The sequence below is a fragment of the Mus caroli genome, chromosome 16, assembly GCF_900094665.2.
Source record: "Mus caroli chromosome 16, CAROLI_EIJ_v1.1, whole genome shotgun sequence".
Taxonomy (NCBI): Eukaryota; Metazoa; Chordata; class Mammalia; order Rodentia; family Muridae; genus Mus; species Mus caroli.
In genome coordinates, this window is record NC_034585.1 from 58,824,059 (window position 1) to 58,845,039 (window position 20,981).

A 20,981-nucleotide genomic window follows, 5' to 3' on the forward strand; every position below is an offset into this window, starting at 1 on the left:
TCTTTGAATTCATTGCTCTCTACCTGTAGTTTCCGGCAGCTCTCAGACCTAAGCAGAGAAGTTTCTGTGTGCAGTGGATGGTGATGAATGCAGAAACACGACTGCTCAGAGTACAGGGAATAAGTGGAGGTCTCAGCCAGCCAGAAGTGGGAGGTTTTTAAATCACATCCCGTCTCTGAGGATCCAGGCCCACGCCCAAAGAGAAGTGGGAAGATTGGTAAAATCAGAGGCAGGGCAGTACTGGAGCAAAACTGTATCCCATGCACAGGACAGAACTGATGAATGTACACATTCACAGAAGCTGTGGATGTCTGCACAAGATCAAGCCAGTTGATATTCTCAAAATTCTAGTGTCCAGTGAGAAGGAGGCCATGAGTTTCCACCTGTAGCTGGGGAGCTATGGACAGATGATGGCATCAGAGAGAGAGAGAGAGAGAGAGACAGACAGACAGACAGACAGAAAGACAGACAGACAGAGACAGACAGAGAGACAGAGACAGATATATAGAGAGATTAGCCTTACACTAAGACATATATGGGCTGAATACATTGAAGTTAGAGAATTTTCATACCTGTTACCTCAGCAGAATGGCTGAGTGCAGAAGACCTGAAGACATACAACATCAGTAGACATACTAACACAGAAAAGGGCAATCTCTCAGGCCCCCACCCATAGACAAAGAACCAAAGGCAGCTGACAGATGTGGAGAAGGGGAGAGATAGTCCTCTACAGTGATGAAATCCATGGTTGATTACCCAATACCAAGTGGTCATCCCTGAAATCATGTACATCTAAGCCACATTACATAGGCTGAGCAGGCTGTATTTATATATTTAGGCCATAATGTGGAGAGGGAGCCAATGGAAAGGGGTGAGGTACATAGAAGGGATTGGAGGAAGGAGGGGGAAAAAGAGAAATGATATAATTATATTTTCTTTTAAGATTTTTACAAAATTAATTTTAAAAAGAGGATATGATGTTGCTGAGACAGAAAGATGAGGTGGATCTGTGTTTGGGGTGAGTGAGAGGAGAATGTATTCAAGACACATCATGAAATTCTCAAAGATATATATATATATATATATATATATATATATATATATATATATAAAATAAGACTGAAAATAACTGTATATTAGTAAGGCTGTGGCTTAGAGCTGCCTCAAAGGGCTTTTAAAGCCAAACTATGAAAAGGTGTTGATTCTCAGAGTATCAAAAGGTGAACATGTTAAACAAAACTTATAAAATAAAAATAAAAAGTTAAAATGTTAAGTGAGCTTATTCTTAGTTTTTACTGAAAACAGAGCCAGCATAGTAGATCTTAAGATTTAATCAAATCACAATGATAAACCATGATACAAATGAGATAAATTTTTAGATGGGTCTTTTACCATAGCAGCAGAATGATTTTGCCTATCCTAGTTTTAGCAGATTATATTAATACAATACTAACAAGGAATATGTTTCAGATGTTGTTGAAGGAACATTCTGGAAGTAAATTATTCAACTGCACTAGAGTATTTTCATAACTATCTCTACAAATATGTAGCAGCACAAAGGCCATCATGCAAGAAGAGAAGAAAAAAAACAAAAAACCCTGAACTTTAAAAGCCAAGCTCCAAAGTTCCCCTTCTTTTGATTCAGTCTAAACAGCAGTAATCCCTTCTCTCAAGAGGAGAGGATCAACAACAAACATGCCAGGTCCATGTCCTGTGTGGCTACAGGTCACCGTTTTCACCTGTGTGGTCACAGGTCACTGCTTTTACCTGTATGGTTCCTCAATGGAGTCGGTGGGATAGCTGGTTAGGAGAAAGACCTTGTATGCTACTCACTGATGACCTGAGTGTAGTGCCCAGATCCCAGGGAGACATTCTGGGTCATGTCTGCAATCCCAGCTCTCCTAGAGGGAGATGGGAGGCAGAGATAGGACTGGCAGAAACTCAGGAGTTAGCACAGCAGCAGAAATAACAAGATCTCTTGCCTCAAAAACAAGGAGGAAAGAACCGACTCCTAAAAAGTTGTGCTCTCCTTTCCAGATGTCTTATTACAAGAGCATGCATGCATGAGCACGTGCGCGCACACACACTAAATAGATATCTTTAAACAACATATTTATTCCTCATACTACCAATGCTGTATTTTGTTCACATCTGTCAGTCCATTTATATACAACATTTACAACTCAATATTCATCAAGGCGTGTTTTAGATAAAATACTGTTATTCAAGGGAGAAGAAAACATGGACTCTAACCATAAAAAGACTGTCTTCTCCATCTTGTTAAAAATGAATCATGTTACAGCTGCTTTGCTACTGGGTAGGTGCTCATGGCATCTTCAGTTTAACTGAGGAGTTCTCTTGAACTTTGACAGAACAAAAGCAGAGGTGGCAACTTTTAGGGTGGTCTGTTAGTACTAACTCTTGTGAAGCAACAGGGATGGTAATATCCTAGCTTTCGGATCATTTCTGCTGTTAGTTCAGATCAAGCCTGCTGTGATGTGATTGCAACTCTTCTGTCTCACAGGTTGTCTGGGGGCATTCCGTGTTGGCTCATTCCATGCTGCGAGGCAGTCAGCTAATGCTTATCCTGATCTCAGAAGCTGTGTCAAAGGTAAGCTGATGTTTGAAAACATCGTAGAAGTCTTGTGAGTAAAAACCCTTGTGCTAATATAAACCGATGTTTGAAAGCCAATAAGTGAGCTCCTGAAGTGGGCTTTGTCAAGCAGTAATGCAATTTTGAACTTCACACTCTTGACTCTAGCTGCATGTGTATCAAAAGATGGCCTAGTCAGCCATCACTGGAAAGAGAGGCCCATTGGACATACAAACTTTATATGCCCCAATACAGGGGAACGCCAGGGCCAAAAAAATGGGAATGGGTGGGTAGGGAAGTGGGGGGGGGAGGGTATGGGGGACTTTTGGGATAGCATTGGAAATGTAATTGAGGAAAATACATAATAAAAAAATATTTAAAAAAGAAGCGTAATTTTCCATTGTAAATGCATCTGTTACATTTAAAATGAAAATTTCCCCAAACATTTCAGCTGAGCGGTGATCAGTGATAGTAGGCTTCAAGTTACCAGCTGTCAGAAATTTTATTTCTAGCATCTTTATTTTGTCCTGAATTGTATAGTCACATAGTATGACCACATGTTATAGTTCACTGGTAGGTCAGAGGAGAGCTATGCACATTCTTTAAACTTTTGGGCACTAACGATATAAAAATATGAAAATGTGTGTATGATAATATCCTTTATTCTCTGAAGTTTGTTCAGGGCCTACAGTGACCACCGTTTGATAGTTGGACTCATTTTCTTTCCTTTTTCTGCAACTCATTCTCCAGTGTTTGAAAACTATTATTTTATGTATTTTAATAAGAATTTTACATATTTAAGGCAAGAAGTTCCCTTTTAGTTCATCTTGATTCAAGTTGGAATTGTGAAATTCTATTGTTACACGGGGAATAGTTTGCTTGCTCTGTCTTCCTCATAGAATTGTCTTAAGGTTTAAATCAAGTGAAATATTTTTCTGGCCCATTGGTACATACCTGTAATCCCAGCACTTGGGAGGCAGAGGCAGGCAGATCTCTGTGAGTTCAAGACCAGCCTGCTCTACATAGTAAGTTTCAGGACAGTCAGAGCCTTGTCTCACTTTTTCATTTCTTCCATACTTAAATTCCTTCCTTCCTTCGTTCCTTCATTCCTTCCTTCCTTCCTTCCTCTCTCCTTTTTTCCCTCCCTCCTTCCCTCCCTCCTTTCCCCTCCCCTCCTTTCCCCTCCCCTCCCCCTCACTTACTTTCTCTCTCTCTAGCTCTCTCTCTCTTTCTTTCTTTCTTTTTGAGATCGTGTCTTATGTAGCTCAGTCTGGCCTTGAACTGGCTGTATAACCAAAGATGACCTTCAATTAGTGTTCTCTCTCTCTCCACCTCCTGAGTGCTGGGACCACAGGCATGAGCCCACCCCATCAAGTATATGCAGTGGTTGGTGTCAAATCTAGTAATTAGCACATGCTAGATAATAACGCTACCAACTGAACTGCACATCCAGGCTACATTCCATTTTTAATGAGCAAGCACTGTTTGAAAGAATGCGGAAGAATCCATCATAGCCCTGTTGGTTGTAAGCATGCAATGGTAACGTTTCCAAGTCTTCTATTTGCTTTCCTTCCCCGAGGTAAAAATTAAAAAGAGGTCTGTTTCCTTTAGCCATCTCAGACCAATGTGACCCTATGCCATGCAATGAAGATGGGTATCTGAGCTGCAAAGATGGCCAAGCTGCTTTTACTTGCTTCTGTAAGCCAGGCTGGCAAGGAGACAGGTGTCAGTATGGTATGTATAAAAAAATCCATGCCCTTTGGCTTTCCTGGGATGGTTGCATGACAAATCATCTGAATGTGATATTTAATTAAAAATAATTTATTTTTTCATTGCAGATGTAAATGAATGTAAAGATCCCTCAAATGTCAATGGAGGCTGCAGCCAAATTTGTGACAACACTCCTGGAAGTTACCACTGCTCCTGTAAAAGTGGCTTTGCTATGCTCCCAAATAAAAAAGACTGCAAAGGTTAGAGCCCAGAAACGGAATACAAATGTATTCACTGTGTGAGGCTGGTAGAGGAATTTCCCTGGGAAAGTTCTGCGGAAAGTGGTCAGAAAGTACTTACAGGAAATGTGCCTCTATGTCCACGAAGAACCTTGTGATGCTGTGCAATTCTTAGTTTATGATACCAATGTCAAGACTATTTCATGTTCTTCTTGTGTGTGCATACGCCCGAGAACATATTTCAAGAATTCATTTAGTTACATATAAAGGTAATTTAAGCACGTCATAAGAAGAGAGGCTCCGGTGCTACCAACTTTGCAAGGCCATTGTTCTGTATTCAGAATCGGCTACTATACTCCTGTGGTTCTGTAAGAGGAACAGCAGCTACACAAAGAAATCTGCAGCTCTTAATAACCTCACTATTATATCTTATCTTTGCTTTTCAGAAATATCTTTCTGATTTCCAAAATAAATCCATTATTTTGCACTGCATTTCCAGCCATGGTTATGAGAAAGATGGAGAATCTGGTTTTCATTCTCTTTACACCTAACTCTTCCACCATTGCTCTTCACTCTTTTTTCTTTGGATGTAAATAATCTGTCAGGCTAGCTTTTTATATGTGGCTAGTATATTGCTTTTGGCTTTCTCTATGAATCTTCATCTCCCAAAGTTTTCCTTTTTTCTCCTTTCATATGCTGTGTCATTGGACTACTTGGATTACTATAAGACACCTACAAATAATTATCCTAGGTGACTGTATAGCTCAAGCCAGAATTCTGATCCAGCTGTGAAATCTTTCTATGATGCAGAAACGCTTAAAAAGATTTCTTTCTTCCTCCTTTGTTTAGTTAAGAGGTTAAAAATTCAGTAGATTAAGTATGAAGTTTTGTTGTATAAGCCTTTATTTTTGTCTTAGAAAATCCCCGCCCTCGGAATTCATATTTAAGGCACTTTCCATTGACTTGGTAGTATTCAGTATTGTATAGTTCACGACAGTGTAATTTAAAGTGCCGTGGAATGAAGCTGGAATGAAATGCATTTACTAACAGTCTCTTCCAAGCCATTATCTAATTCGGGACTGTACAACTCTCTTGCCTGACTATTTAAAGATTTTAGTTTGGCAGTTAGAGTAGGGGCATCATTAGAAAAGCAGTTACAAAAAGCCATTGTAACTCAGAATACTAGTACATTATACAGATAGTACCCATTCCTACTTGAATATCCTTTAATATTCCTACTTTAATAATATCCTTATTCAAATTTTGTGATTTTTTTCATATTCACATTGAGTTAATACATGCATGTAAAATTATTAAAAATAAGTTTTTGTTTTGTTTGTTTGTTTGTTTGCTGGGAATACAGTTCATTGGTGAAGTGCATGCCTGGCATGTGGAAGTCTTGGGAGCCTTTCTCAGTGCTGCCAAACAACCAATAGAATGTTTCTGCAAATCAGAACTTAGGCAATTAGCTCTTTCTTTACATAGTGATGTATGTGAGATATGCAGCAGAACACAAAATTTATAGAAAAATACATAGAAAACTATAACAGTAGGACCTTGACTGTGTTGTGGAAAGACATGAAATTGGGGTGGCAGTTATTAACTAAATATGAATGTCTAAAACCCGGGCAGATGTTAGATGTGGATACAGAGTCACCATATCAATGAGCTGCACCTAATTCGTATGCGCTATGTATTTCCCTACAAATCTGCCTAAAGCCGAGTAGTCTAAGTACTGTGTTTTTATTTTCTTCTAAACCTGTGGACTTTTAAAAGGCTTTATGATCCTTAGCTTTTCTTTCATTAACTGAGGATTCATGTGAAGATTTAAGGAATATTAGAGATTATATGTATTGGGTGGTTTCCCTAATTAGTAATATTTACCTAATTCTTGTATAAGTCCATCACATTTAGAACATTGGCATCGGCATACTTAAGATGTAGAAACATTTCCTTACTACGGGGATTAATTTTATTATTTCGGAGTGAGTTATTTGGAATAGAGTGATGTCTATGTTTTCATCTGTTCCTATACCCAGATAAACATGCCAGTTTTCAAAGCTGGAAATGCACTTCTCGTTCGACTTTGTCTGTGCCCATTGCCCTGCGAACACAAAGCTGAGGAATAATTGCAACTATGTAGAGCTGTCTCTCCCTTGTTTGACTTTGTTTGGAATGGCTGCCTTCTGCCCTCTTGCAATCTGTCTTTTGCTTCCCACTATCCTGTCTAATACAACAAACGCACCTGAAATTTCGAGAATATTAAAAGCTCCTAAAGGATTCCAGAATAAATGAGGTTCTAGAAATTCTTTTACACTTTATTCTGGTCCACCTTAAATGTTAATTATTGATTACTGTAGACAAGGTGGATTAAAAAAATTAGGTATTTGTCTACATCCAGGTAAAAAGATAAAACAGATGAGTTGACATTTGTTAAATATTTGTAGTGAGGCATCAAATGAATTTACATTGACAACCAATTTCATAAAATTTAAATATAGATCATTTAGAAGCATAAATATAAATTTGGAAGTATATTTATAGAATATTAAGAATATAATTGAGTCTCTTCTTTCATGTGTTTTTATACTTCTTCCTGGTAGATAGGAAATCAGTAAAAAAAATAAATAAATAAAAAATTCTTTTTGTTCCATTCCTATAAAGGAACATTAGGCAAACTTCCCATGAATTCATGCAAAAGTCATATTTAAGGAACTAAAACATGGTGATAAATTTATTATTGTGCTGTCCCAAGACTGTTGATATAAACATCAAATATGATTTAGAAACCAAATAAGCATTTATTTGATATCAGAAAATGTTAACATATTGATCTTATTCATAGATTTGGATGAATGCGTTCTAAAGCCAAGTGTCTGTGGCACAGCTGTGTGCAAGAACATTCCAGGAGACTTCGAATGTGAATGTCCCGACGGCTACCGATATGATCCCTCGTCAAAATCTTGTAAAGGTATGTCGATGACGCTGTCACTGCCTGTGGCAGAGATGGTGGGTTTGAACCCTGAGTTAATAGCGGACAAAGCAATACTTTTGCTAACCCCTGATGCGGCTTGGTTGATTTGGTGGTTACAGGCTTTCTTACCAAGTAGAAGTACCAAGTAAGACTCATGGTCTTTGGGGGTTTAATATCACTCATCCCATTTAATCCATGAACCTTCATTTAAAAAAAAAAGCTAGAGGCTTCGTTGTTATAAAAGCAAAGAGAACACATTTTTATAGCCTGTAGACAACTTTAAAAGAAAATTTTAATTTGAAAGGGAAAATCCATATAGACAAGGAGAGATAACACAAGCTTTATTTGTGGGACTGAAACCGTGAACCTTCTTAGCACCTCAGATTTTATTCTATATTGTTTTCAGTCATTTTTTTCTGTGCATGTATAGGTTATTTTAAAATAGAAAATTGGGGCTGGAGAGATGGCTCAGCAGTTAAGAACATTGCAGAGAATTTTTTTTTTATATTTTTATTAGGTATTTTCCTCATTTACATTTCCAATGGTATCCCAAAAGTCCCCCATACCCTCCCCACCCCACTCCCCTACCCACCCACTCCCACTTTCTCGTCCTGGCGTTCCCCTGTACATTGCCTGTCCAATGGGCCTCTCTTTCCAGTGATAGACAACTAGGCCATCTTTTGATACATATGCAGCTAGAGTCAAGTTGCCATGATATCAGCATGAATGCCTTGGGAAGCTTAAATGCATTATGTCTGCATTTGCTTTAGATTGTTTATGAATTATCTTATATATATATTCCTTTAAATGTTTTAAAATTTCAAATCAGATTAACATCATGTCTGAAACTAATCACTTCAATAATAATAGAACACACTGTATGCTTGTGATGATTTTAAAGCAGAGCACTCAGTGACACTGATCAATCGACACGCCTCTACAGCCTCCATGTGACACTTGTCTGTTTTCAAAACATGTTCATCACCCCAAATACAAACTGTGAAGCAGACAACATGAGCTCTCTCTTAATGGTTTTCTTACTAGAGAAAATCTGTTATTCTACTAAACTTTTCTGTCTTAGAATTTATATGAATGGATAGTGATTTTATAGTATGCGTTTATCTTCTAATTGTTTATAGTGCTGTTGTAATATAGATATTTTACTTCCTTCCCTCTGCATGCACACTCCTACATTTCTGCTTTCCACTATTCCTTGTGGGAATCTCTGTGGGAAACTTAGGGGTTCTGATTCACTGAAGCTGAACTAAGCAGGGTCCTGATTACAACAGAGACTTCCTAAATTCAGATGGGCTTAGTGAAGGATTTAGGGTGCTAGTTTACAGCCACAGAACCTCCACAAGTCAGGTCCTTGTCTTGTTAATTAGCCCTAACTCTAACTCTAACCCTAACCCTAACCCTAACCCTAACCCTAATCCTGGCCCTAGCCCTAACCCTAACCCTAACCCTAACCCTAACCCTAACCCTAACCCTATCCCTAACCCTAACCCTAACCCTAACCCTATCCCTAACCCTAACCCTAACCCTAACCCTAACCCTAACCCTAACCCTAACCCTATCCCTAACCCTAACCATAACCATAACCATAACCCTAACCCTGGCCCTAGCAAAGATGAATCTAATGGACCTCAGGGAAGTTAAGTTTTAGAAAGGAACTTATGATGAAGTCATAGGTAGTGTTTAAGAGGATGCAAATGAGCAGAGCTTCTGTGGGTAGCAGCCACCCCAGAATTGGGGTACCACTGAGCTGCTCCTTTAGGGACTTACTGGAGGACTTCTGGCAGAAACTGGTGAGGAATGGGAGGGTTGGTCCAGTCACCTGCCTCAATGTCTATTTCAGGTATCAGAGGTACAGTTTTGGTCACACCCTCAGATATAGCTTCTAGGCAGCTGTGCAAAAGGAGAGGCGAGATAACAGGAAATCAGACTGGAGACTAAAACTCCCAAACACTGTTGGCATTTGTGGCGCCTCCAAGGATGACAAGATCACGAAGATTTCCAGCCTCTGGACAAGGATAAGGATCAAAGACTTTGCTGCTAAACTGCCTGACCAGCTTCTATTATCTACTCTCACCCTTATTATTAGGTGTTTTAATCACCTAAATTGTAGTTTCATTTGCTAAAGGGCAGATTTCTAAATGTTTTATAAATGAGTACGTATATATCTTATTTTAATATTACATCATATAATTTTAATGCATTTAAAGTATGATTAACTCTGGAAATGTATCTTAAAGTATTTAAAAGAGCATATATTACATGATAACCTTAATAAGAATTTCATAAATTTATAATAGGGTATATCAAATGTAATTTCAACGACTTTCTATAGCCCTGGAATAGTTTTTAGCTTAGACATGTTATTGCAAAGTGAAGAGGTGGGGACAGATCAGTTAAAATATTTCAAATTATGGAGAGCAATAGCACAGTAAAGTTTGAAAAGCACAAAGAACATTAATATAGGTCATTAAATTTATGGCCACAAGCTCTTAATATCACCCAATGTGACCGTGACAAATATTCACTACTTATGGTCATACTCTACAGTGGAAACAAAATGATGAGTCAAATATCCACACTCTCTCCACTTAGAAATACCAACTGATGATGCATGATTAAATAAATCAACACATTAATACGTGATATGATCTGAGTTGATGAGAGCATGAAATACAGTTGCTCTAAAACATAAAGCAAAAGATATTAGCTTGTTGTGAGATGAAGGACTTCTGAGAGAGAAAGGGGTGGCTTTGTCAAAGCATCTCAGAAATGAAGAGAAATGAATTTGGGAAAGGCTGGCTTAGAGAGCATGATCACCAGGGACGAGGAAATGAGCTGCTGAGTCCCCATGCATTGATCGGTTATATAGAAGGACACTGAACCTGAAAGTCAGAGGTCAATTGCAAAGGTCATGAGGGTGACCTGATAGCAAATGAATGGGTAGAGAATTCTGTCTAGGTATGTATGGTGGATAGCCCTGTGGGTCTGAAGTATTAGAAAGAAGCTGCAACTGTGAAAGGTGTTAGATGGTTAAAACTGCAATTTATGAAGATTTCTCATTGTTGCACTTCCAGAGTCTACCTACAATTTACCTTGGGCGAGTTCTCTAAGTAGCCACCTCTGTGTTAGACTAAATAAACATCCTGTGACTAACAGATAAACACTCTTGGGAATTTATTAACTTAATGAAACAAAACAAAATAAAATATAACATCTGATGCCTATCTACTTACTTTATCACCTTAATGTTTTCACTAGTGTGTGTGTGTCTTTGTTCTCTTACTGTAAAAATTTCATAAAATTACTTCCATGTTGGAACTTGGGATTTATGCTCACATCAGCATATGTCCTGGGACATTATTACTCCTACTGGATTAGAAAATAAACTATCCCTTATCTCTTTTGAATAAAAACCAATATGGCCAGTATTAATTGTTGCCTTATTATATTATTAGAAAGAGTCTTGTGCTTTTGATATTGTAAGTTTATCCACTGATCTAACTTTCAGTCTATTAAGGTCAGCTTTCCTTCCCTTCACTTTCTCTCCTTCCATATCCTCATCTTTATCCACCTGATTTCTTCTCTTTTACAATTATTCCTTATTTCAAAAACAAAGAATCGGGAGATGATTTCTAATGAAATTCTTATAATCACAAATGACAGTGAAAACCCTAAGTTGAAAATCAGAAAATTAGCATAATTACTACACTATTACTAATTATTGAAAATGATTAAAAAAAGTTTGGAATGTATTCATAAAAATTGGCATTTGGAGCTCTAAGAAATTTCTAGGTCAAATGTTTAGATATGCTGCCATGGCTACTCTGTTTTCTAAGGAACTGCATCTATATCAATTGAATTGAACATTTAGAAGCTATGAAGGGTTCTTCTCTTTCCATCCCAGATGTCGATGAATGCTCTGAGAACATGTGTGCTCAACTGTGTGTCAATTTCCCTGGAGGCTACTCTTGTTACTGTGATGGGAAGAAAGGATTCAAACTCGCCCAAGATCAGAAGAGTTGTGAGGTAAACCTTCTAAATCCGAAACTTCTTACCAAGTTGGGGACGGTGGTGCACGTTTTAATCCAAGCACCTGGGAGACAGAGGCAGGAGGATCTCTGAGGTTAGCCTGGTCTACAGATTGAGTTTCAGGTCAGCCAGGGATAACAGAGAAGTGAGAAGAAAACAACCCCAAACAAACTTCTGCCCTGTTTTTGGAAATGAGAAATCCAGGTGTTACCAGGATCCCTGGTCCTTGGCATAATGATCTTCGTTGAAGGAATTCAGTTGAAATATAGAACACAATGTGGAAGATAGGTGAGTTCATTATAGAATAGGGAGACATATTCACAGAGGGTAAGAGCGGTAAGTAGCCAGAGAAAACATTGCAGAGCTGATGGCTTTCAAGGGATAAGAATGACGAACATTCTCACAAGGTGAAAGTGACAATTACTAGACTCTACATTGTGTCCTTATGTAGTTTAGTCTTCTTCCTCTTCCTCCTTCTCTTCTTCTGTATCTTTTTAAAGATGTATAAAATCTCTAGAACAGACAGCTTTCCTGAGTGCCATTTTCCTGCCATCATGATTGACAGGCCTATCTGATTGACTCTCATTTGAGAGGGCAATGGTATGCCTTTGATCTTCGTCAGAAAGCCAGGTAGTTATCCATTATGAAGTGTTAGGGTCCTGGAATCCTACCACTTACACTTTAGATAGTTATCCTGTAATGACCTCCCTGCATCTCAGTGTGGCATGTCTCCTCCTGGTCCCAGAGATAGGTAGGACTCAGGTCTCATTTCTCTGACCAGTAATTAAAGCCTGGCAGTTCAACTCTGGTTTTACAAGGGGCTGATTATAAAGACAGCATCCATCTCCAGTGTCCCCTAGTCCCACTAAAAGAATATGACATAGAAATTAGTAAGAATATTTTATGGCATCTTTTTGTATCACATTCTAGCCAGCATGCCCATTGCTTCTCTGTGTTCATAAGTGTTCACAAATTTCCTGCTGGAAACAAACTTGTCACAAGAAGATTTAATGACAATAAATGTATCACAATTAAGAGACAGCAATTGTGTTCACCAGAGTGTCTCAAACCTTTCAACACTCACATTAAATGCATAATCGACCCAAGAAATCAATTGGCAGGAAGTTCTAATGTTTCCCTTATTGAATAAATAAGTCAACATTTGACCCCCCTCACCCCTCCTTTTTATTTCTTTTAGAAATAATAAGGCACACATGCTAGTGATTCTTCCTATTCTTGCATTTTAAAACATGTAAATGTAAAATTATATATGATTATGAGGCGGACTGTTTAAAATACCTAAATAATGACTTCAGTGTGTACAGCTATAACCAAATATAACTTTATGTCTACACACACACACACACACACACACACACACACCACATATACATACAACCAAGATGAGTCACTATATTCTCAGAAAGAAAATTTTAAAAGATCACACTACCCATGTGAAGAGAGATTGAGAAAGATCAGGAGGTTCATGGATATAAGTAGTAATTCTGAGGTGACTCGAGAGGCCATGTGGTAGGATTTATTTTATAGCTTAATCTCTTATTATTTCCGTATGTCCTGTAGAACATACCACTATTCACATTGGAATGGGTATAAATTCCCCCGGGGAGGGCCTCGTTTAATAACTATGCAGAATTAGTTGTAAAAGCCCTTCTTTGTAGCCAAAAAATCTCATCTCTTGGTAATTTTCTACTTTAATATTCCTGTTGAGCTTTAAGAAACAAATGCTTGATAAAAGATCACATGACTTCAAGTCATTTTCATGTAAATTTCTTAGACAATGAGATGCTAACTTAGTTTTATTCCCTCCTGGGTTGGCAGTATTCTCTTGAGATAGCACATTTTCCCTCACAATAGTTTTTTTTAATAACCAAATGAATAATTTGTAGATATAATTAATGCAAGCAATTGTACAGTTTATTGAAGATACACTTGCTGGAACGTGATGAAAAGGTTTGTGTTTAGCACTGAGGCGTGTGAAAGAAATACTAAAGAGAATCTAAAGCCACATACATGTATTTTTGGAGGTGTTTTGCAGGAGCTTTACAAGGAAATGGAAGACAGTTGTTGTTTGCAAAGACATTGTATTGTGCAAGAATTTCAGAGGCTGTTTTGAGAACTAAAGAAAGAAGACAACCAGCACACATTAATCCATCCCTTTTGCTTTGTCTAGGGTATTCCAGTGTGCCTTTCCTTGGACCTTGACAAAAACTATGAATTATTATACTTGGCCGAGCAGTTTGCAGGAGTTGTCTTATATCTGAAATTTCGACTGCCAGATATCACCAGGTGAGGAACCAATGTCAGTGGGAATTCCTACAGGTTAAACAGTCAAGTATGAAAGAAAGGCAGAAGATGGAAAGCTGTAGGTCTGCCCTCAATGTGATGACTTAGGAATATTACCATTTCAATGATCTTTGCACGGGTTGCTTTCACACTAGAACCTTTTCAAATCTGCAGAGACTGGCTCTGCCAATGCAAACTTACTTTCTCCCCCCCATTTTCCATTTTCCAGTGGTTTCATATTTACTAAGAAGCTGAGAGTGGGGGCCTAACCCACTTGTGAAATGTTCATTCATCTCTTCTACATTACAAGTGAAAAGTCAGTGAATGGATGGAGTATCGTTCCATTCAAAAGTAATAAGAAACATTAACAAGGTGGCTTGAGTCATAGACTAAAGAAACAGTTACTTAGTTGGGCAATCCAAATGCCTCAACTTTTGTTCTTGTAGTTAGATTGACATTCCAGAGAGTTTTTGTGTCTGCTTCTTAGTCATGATTCTAACTTGTCAAATACGCACATGCTAGCTTCTCAGTGCATACATGTTCAAGCTAGAAGCAATAAATTAGAATTTTGTTGTTATAAAGAGAAGAGAAAATTATTTAATATCGAGTTTAGAGCTTAAATTTCAAAGTATACTAATTATATAATCATGCATATTTAAGTTTCAATAAACATTGATTGCTCTCTAATCAGTTTAACTGAATGTGTAGAAGTCTTAGAAGAATAAGCATTAAAATTTATTCTAAGAGTCAGTTAAGTGGGTGTGTTTCATTTTCCTGGATATTTGGTTTCACCACAAACATTTCCAAATAAATATTATTTTTAGTGATTGAGATTATTGGAAATTCTACTTTGCTATAAGAACAAGGAAAGTAAGGGAGAAAAGTGTTAAAATATTTCTGTATTTACTTTGAGAATATTTATTTCTTTATGACAACTCATTCTGACTTGATATCTAACATTGGATCAGAATTAGGAAAACAATTTTTCCTTAGTTTTGCCATTGATTTATTTACTTTGCACTTTCAGAAGTGTAATATCTTTTATACATTACATATTAAAGGCACAGATTGATGAATATTTATAAACTTGCTTTAAGCAAATCTCTTCACCTCTGTTTTCCATAACCAACTGCTTCCTCTTGCCCTGCCAAATGTTGACAAATTCTGTCTTTTTTCAACTGTACAATACTTTTGAAACAGAATAAATCGATCCCCAAAGTAATGAGTCAGGATGCAGTGATGTATTCCAGGAAGAACATATGCAGAACATGACTCTTTGAAATACCATTTAGCTTTATTTTTCAAAGAAAAGGAAATTATCTCCATAATAGGATCAACTTCTGGAAGATCGTGACCAAACACAGATTTAATTTTTGGCAAGATCGTTCATTTTCAACATCAGCCAAATGCTCAGACAATTGTGAGGAAGGACATAAGTCCTATGCCAAAGGAAATAGTTTTTTTTTCTTCTTAAATATAAACAGGCCAGTGCATTCTTGTTACAGTGTTATGCATCCAACACAGTTCACATTCTATCTCTTTCAGATATTTTCTTGGAAATTTAAGCTACAGGGATATTTGTTCTGTCTTCTTTTCTTTGTTTCCTTTGAGGATGGTCTGTCCTCATTACAAATATTGCCTTTGTGACTATTGATACGTGATGATGGAATATCTATTTTTTTTTGTTGACTTGCTATGAACAATGAGTCTTTAACACAAATTATTTTACTTAGTTTACACAATAAATAGTTATACAACTCTTTTTCCTTTTTCCTATTTGTTTTTGTTTTAAAAACCATCTTTACTAGCTAGTGCCTTGGGGATCTTCAGGCTGATTCTCAGGAACACATTCTGAGGGCAGGCAGGCAGTCAACACACAGAATCCTTAAGATTGTCCTTCCCTGTAATAGCTGTACTGGACACATGCCCAGAGTCTTGATAATAGCAAGCGTTGTTAGAGTACACTGTCCCCCAGCAACTAGCTAGGCTGTATTTTTTCAGCTTAATTCTTAGGCATCCTACCTCAGTGATTTATGCTATTACAACATTTGGAAAGCTTTGGAAAGCCTTTCTCCTTTTCTTTTCTTCCTTTCTGCCTTCATTTTCCTTCCTTTCCTCCTTCAAATCCTTCCTGTCTTGCCTGTGAAACTTTTTGTGCACCTGAAAGGTGGGGTCCCAGATTTTCCTGGCAGCCATTTTCCTCAATGTGGCTAAACCCTTACTTCTTCTAGCTTCTTGTTTGACACCGCCATATATTCCTGCCCTGTTCTTCCTCATAAACTTGTGGCCTTTTCTGTGTCTGGAAATCTCATGAAACACAGCAACATGCTTTGAAGAAGGAACAAAGGCACAGAGCATTCTGATCATTTCTCTCACACACTTGGTGTGTTATGTAAACTGTTAGGGAACTATAAAGATAATCTGTGGTCATGACTTTATATGTTGGTTGGTTGGTTGGTTGGTTGGTTGGTCAGCCCTTGAGGCTCACAGTACTGCTCTGAGGTAAGGCAGAACCATGGTGCTCCTTTTTAATGATTACAGGAAAGGTTACTTATATTTTTAATAATCTAAGGGCTAGAGAGATGGCTCAGTGGTTAAGAGCGCCGACTGCTCTTCTGAAGGTCATGAGTTCAAATCCCAGCTACCACATAATGGCTTACAACCATCTGTAATGAGATCTGATGCTCTGTTCTGGGGTGTCTGAAGAAAAAGCTATCTTATGGAGCGCTGTGGGTGATTCTTTTCTGGCATATGTGAAATCATAGGGAGCATATGATTTTTTTTTTTTTTTGCTAGATAAACCAAGATTGTCATTGTAACATCTTTCACTAGTCATTCATGGATACAGTAAAGTCACACACAAGCACATATATACACACACATATATATATATACACATGCAAACATACATACACCTACAAACATACATGTAGAGTGTATAAATATTCCTGTATTAATTCTAGCATCCAACACAAAATACATACCTTCAAAAGACAAACCATGAATGAAAAAAAAAATACTAGCAATGTATTGACTCACTGAGCATTCAAGAAAACAAAATAACCAGGGTTTGAAATACATATGGAATCAGAAACAACCTGTGAACAATTTAATGCTGCTTTTTTGAAAACTCTTTAAATCTCAGGGAATTTTTTTTTCCTCTTTTCATATAGTACTGTTTGCCAGTCCAAGCTGTGTGTGTTGGGGGAGCCATTGACCCTTCTGAATCTCACAAAAAGTGTGTCTCTTTGTTTAGGTTTTCAGCTGAATTTGATTTTCGGACATACGATTCAGAGGGCATCATACTGTATGCAGAATCTCTCGATCACTCAAATTGGCTCCTGATTGCACTTCGTGATGGGAAGATTGAAGTTCAGTTTAAGAATGAGTTTTCGACCCAAATCACAACTGGAGGCAACGTTATTAACAACGGTATATGGAATATGGTATGTTTGGGACTTAAAAATTAATCTCCTTATTTGGATGCACTTTTTTTTGTAAAATTATAATCTGATTGTCAAGTGGGAGCATACCAAAATATGTTGGGTCAGCCAATGCATTCTACACATGATTAGTCTTGGTAGTGATTTGAGAAATTCCATGTTATATATTTGAATTGCTCTGTTTTTAAATTTTTACTCTTTTTTTTTTAAGTAGTTGTTGTTTGGGTGAATTATGGGGTCTCCCCTTTAGGTCAGGAATCATTAGTAGGTATAGTTAATATAAAGACATATATAATCAAAGAAAACCACCCCTAGTTGTCATGAGAATTTTTAAACTATAGAAGTGCATATAGTAGTAGCGTGAGAAGGTTAATTCAGTTTTATGTCTATGTAAACAGTTAAGTAGCCAGGGTTGAACAAATAGCGTTATACTTGGGAGATTTAGTAACCAGAGGACTTTAACATTTCCATATAATATTATCAATTTCTTTTCTATTAATAATTGAGTTAATCTTTTTAATCCGTTTAACTAAAAGTGGGACTTTTCTTGGAGAAAAGATCACTCTCCCTTTTGACTGTGGGGAGAAGTGAGGGAGAACCACAGCTTCTTTCAGCATTCTGCTGCTCTTTCAAGCGTCTCCACCTTCAGTGTGGGGCTCTTGGTGGTCCGCTTATAGAAGACCGGAAGCAGCTTCAGTTCCATGTTTTATATTCAGTACTTTTGGTCACGGTTAGACTAGTATTGAGTGATATGTTCATGCTTTAATTTAAATCACCCTAGATAAGACTTATACAATATGTGAGTGAGTGAGTGAGTGAGTGAGTGAGTGAGTGAGTGAGTGAGTGAGTATGTGTGCATGTGTGTGCCTGTGTTTGTGTGTGTGTTCATGTGCATGAATATTAGCCTGTGTGTATGTGCTTAACCGAGGTCTGGTGCCTTCCTCTTGCTTTGTACTTTATTTTTTGAGATGGGAATCTCTCACTTGGAGCTCACTGATCTGGCAAGACTAACTGGTCATCAAGCCCCAGGCATCTGCCTGTCCCTGCCTCCTTACCCTGGAATGATTACTGATCATCATGGTAACCAGCAGTGTTAGGGAAACCAACCCAGGCCCTCATGTTTGTGTGTCACCTTAACTGAAAAACATTCATTTAAATCAGTCTATAAACTGAACACTTGTCCCATGGCATTTGCTTCCTTAGTTTTAACCTATTTCAGATTTTCAGAATGTATTTTAAAATCAACACAATCCTGAATTGTTTTATGAAGCATAAGAACTACTACTTAGGCGGTGTAGAGATTAAACAATTATCATGGCGAGAACGTAAGGAAATAATGTTGCTTGATCAGTGATTTTGTATGCTCCCCACACTGGTATTGTAACTCATTCAATGGATATTTATTGAGCCCTACATTTGCTAATAGGTAGTCTTCCCAGTAAGCCTAGAAGGATGTATGAAGCAGTCATTGTTCACATAAAGCTTACGTTGTAACACTGAGCAGCACACTATAGATACGTATGTCAAGTGCTTATTGATGTTGTGAAGAAGGAGGAAAGCAAGATGAGGCAAGGGTGTGACACTGAGTGTGCACATAATTAGCAAGCTTGTGAAATCGGCGGGGCTGACCTGAGAAAGTTACCTCTGGGAAGTGGCTGGAGAGAGCAAGCCAGGAAAAAAATGAGTGAGATCCTAAAATGATTCTGTGCAATGTAAAAGGCAGATTCCCAGTCTCAGCGGGGAGGATGTGTTCGGGATGTCTGACAAATTGCAGGAATGGAAGAGAAGAAGAGTTTTAAAAAAAAAGTCAAAACTGAGGTCTATAATATGACCACCTGGGCAAAGGTCTCTGGGGACCACAGTGAAGATTTGCATTTTATGATAGTTTTGAATAGTGACAGAATGTGATTTAGATTGTAAAGAATGATTCTGATCAAAATCTGATGGCTTTTTGGAAACTAGTCAGTGCAGATTAGGGTGGAGGTTGGGAGAGCATTGTAGGTCCCCAGAGCAAAGAAGACTATGGCTTTGGTTGGAGTGCTTGTCATGGAGTGGGGGACAGTGGACACTTTCTGGGACATTTTTTATTGTATGTCTTCATTTAAAATTCTGTTTGTGTTTTTACTTTGCTATTCATTTCAGTAACGTGATAGAAGCAGCATCTAACTTGAGTTAAGAGTGGACCCAGCTTCTGCATGCAAATTTCTACCCCCAGGGGTCACGTGTGCAGGTCCAGGAATTAGAAGCATGTGTCTTGAATAATAGCCCAACTTCTTTTTTAAAAACACGGAAATGCAAAGCTACATCTTGAAAATATTGGTTTGCACACTTCAAAAACTGAATGTTTCAGCTACAGGACTCAAGTGGCTAGCAATTAATTCCCAAGAAATCAATACAAGGCAAAGAGAATGAGGACACGTTTACATTTTACTGTGTCTACCTGCTAGGCTTCGCTTTCTGTTATTGATTAGTAAGCCTTTGCATCGTGAGTGCCGTATTCTTACGTGAAGCAATCGCAGTGACCGTCCTCAGATAGACTGGCATGACTATTCATGCTTACTGTCACTTCCAACCTTCTTACAAATCAAGCACTTGATTTTTTAAAAAAGTATTTTATTTATTTACATTTTTCATGTTGCTCCCCTCTACGTCTTCTCTCTCAGAGTTCTTCACCTTATCTCCCGTCCCTTTTTCCTCTGAGACAGTGCTCCCCCCCCCCCCCCCCCCCCCCCCCGCTCCAACCACTGGGCACTCCCCTTCCCTGGGGTATCAAGTCTTTACAGGATTAAGCACATCCTCTCCCACTGAGACCAGATAACACAGTCCTCTGCTACATATGCCCCAGGGGCCACGGTTGTCAGGGCCCATGTATGCTTTTTGGTTGGTGGTTTAGTCTCTGAGAGCTCCCAGGGGTTCCGGTTAGTTGATACATTGTTCTTCCTATGGGGTTGTCATTTCCTTTAGTTCCTTCAATTCTTTCTCTGATTCTCCCATAGGGGTCCCTGACCTCAGTCCAATGGTTGGCTTTAAGTATCTGCATCTGTCTCTATCAGCTGCTGGGTAGAGCCTCTCAGAAGACAGCCATGCTAGGCTCCTGACTGCAAGCACATTATAGCATCAGTAACAGTGTCAGTGTTTTGTGCCTGCCCATGGGGTAGATCACATGATAGGCCAGTCACTGGATGACCTTGCCTTCAGTCTCTTCTCCATATTTTTCCCTGCATTGCTTTTAGACAGGAACAATACTGGGTCAAAATATTTGAAGGTGGGTTGCTGTTCCCATCCCTCCACTGGGGGTCCTGTCTATCTACTAGAAATCGTCTCCTCAGGTTCCCCATTCCTACGGTTGGGCATTTTCATCCCCACTGTCATATTCAAGGTCTGTGGGACTTTCTAGACATCTCCCATATATGTGGGAAAACAGGAGAGAAACCTAGACAGCCAGGAAAATGAATGAAAACAAGCATTTGATTTTTTAAGGACTAGTTTTCTATTTTGAAAAAAAAAACAAAACAATTTGTGTATGATACTCAGAATGCTGGACATTACTGATTTCTTATGATTTTTTTTATTCTTTTTTTTTAATTTTTAATATTTTTATTACATATTTTCCTCAATTACATTTCCAATGCTATCCCAAAAGTCCCCCATAGCACCCCCACTTCCCTACC

General features: G+C 38.2%; 1 protein-coding gene across 1 annotated transcript in view; it reads left to right on the forward strand.

The window, feature by feature from the left end:
- Positions 1-20,981, forward strand: part of Pros1 (protein S) — a 75,391-nt gene that overhangs the window by 40,147 nt on the left and 14,263 nt on the right. The window contains exons 4-10 of the mRNA XM_021184759.2: positions 2,525-2,611; positions 4,205-4,327; positions 4,432-4,563; positions 7,388-7,513; positions 11,439-11,560; positions 13,755-13,870; positions 17,124-17,313. Coding sequence (XP_021040418.1) covers positions 2,525-2,611; positions 4,205-4,327; positions 4,432-4,563; positions 7,388-7,513; positions 11,439-11,560; positions 13,755-13,870; positions 17,124-17,313 — 896 coding nt within the window. The remainder of the gene's footprint in view (positions 1-2,524; positions 2,612-4,204; positions 4,328-4,431; positions 4,564-7,387; positions 7,514-11,438; positions 11,561-13,754; positions 13,871-17,123; positions 17,314-20,981) is intronic.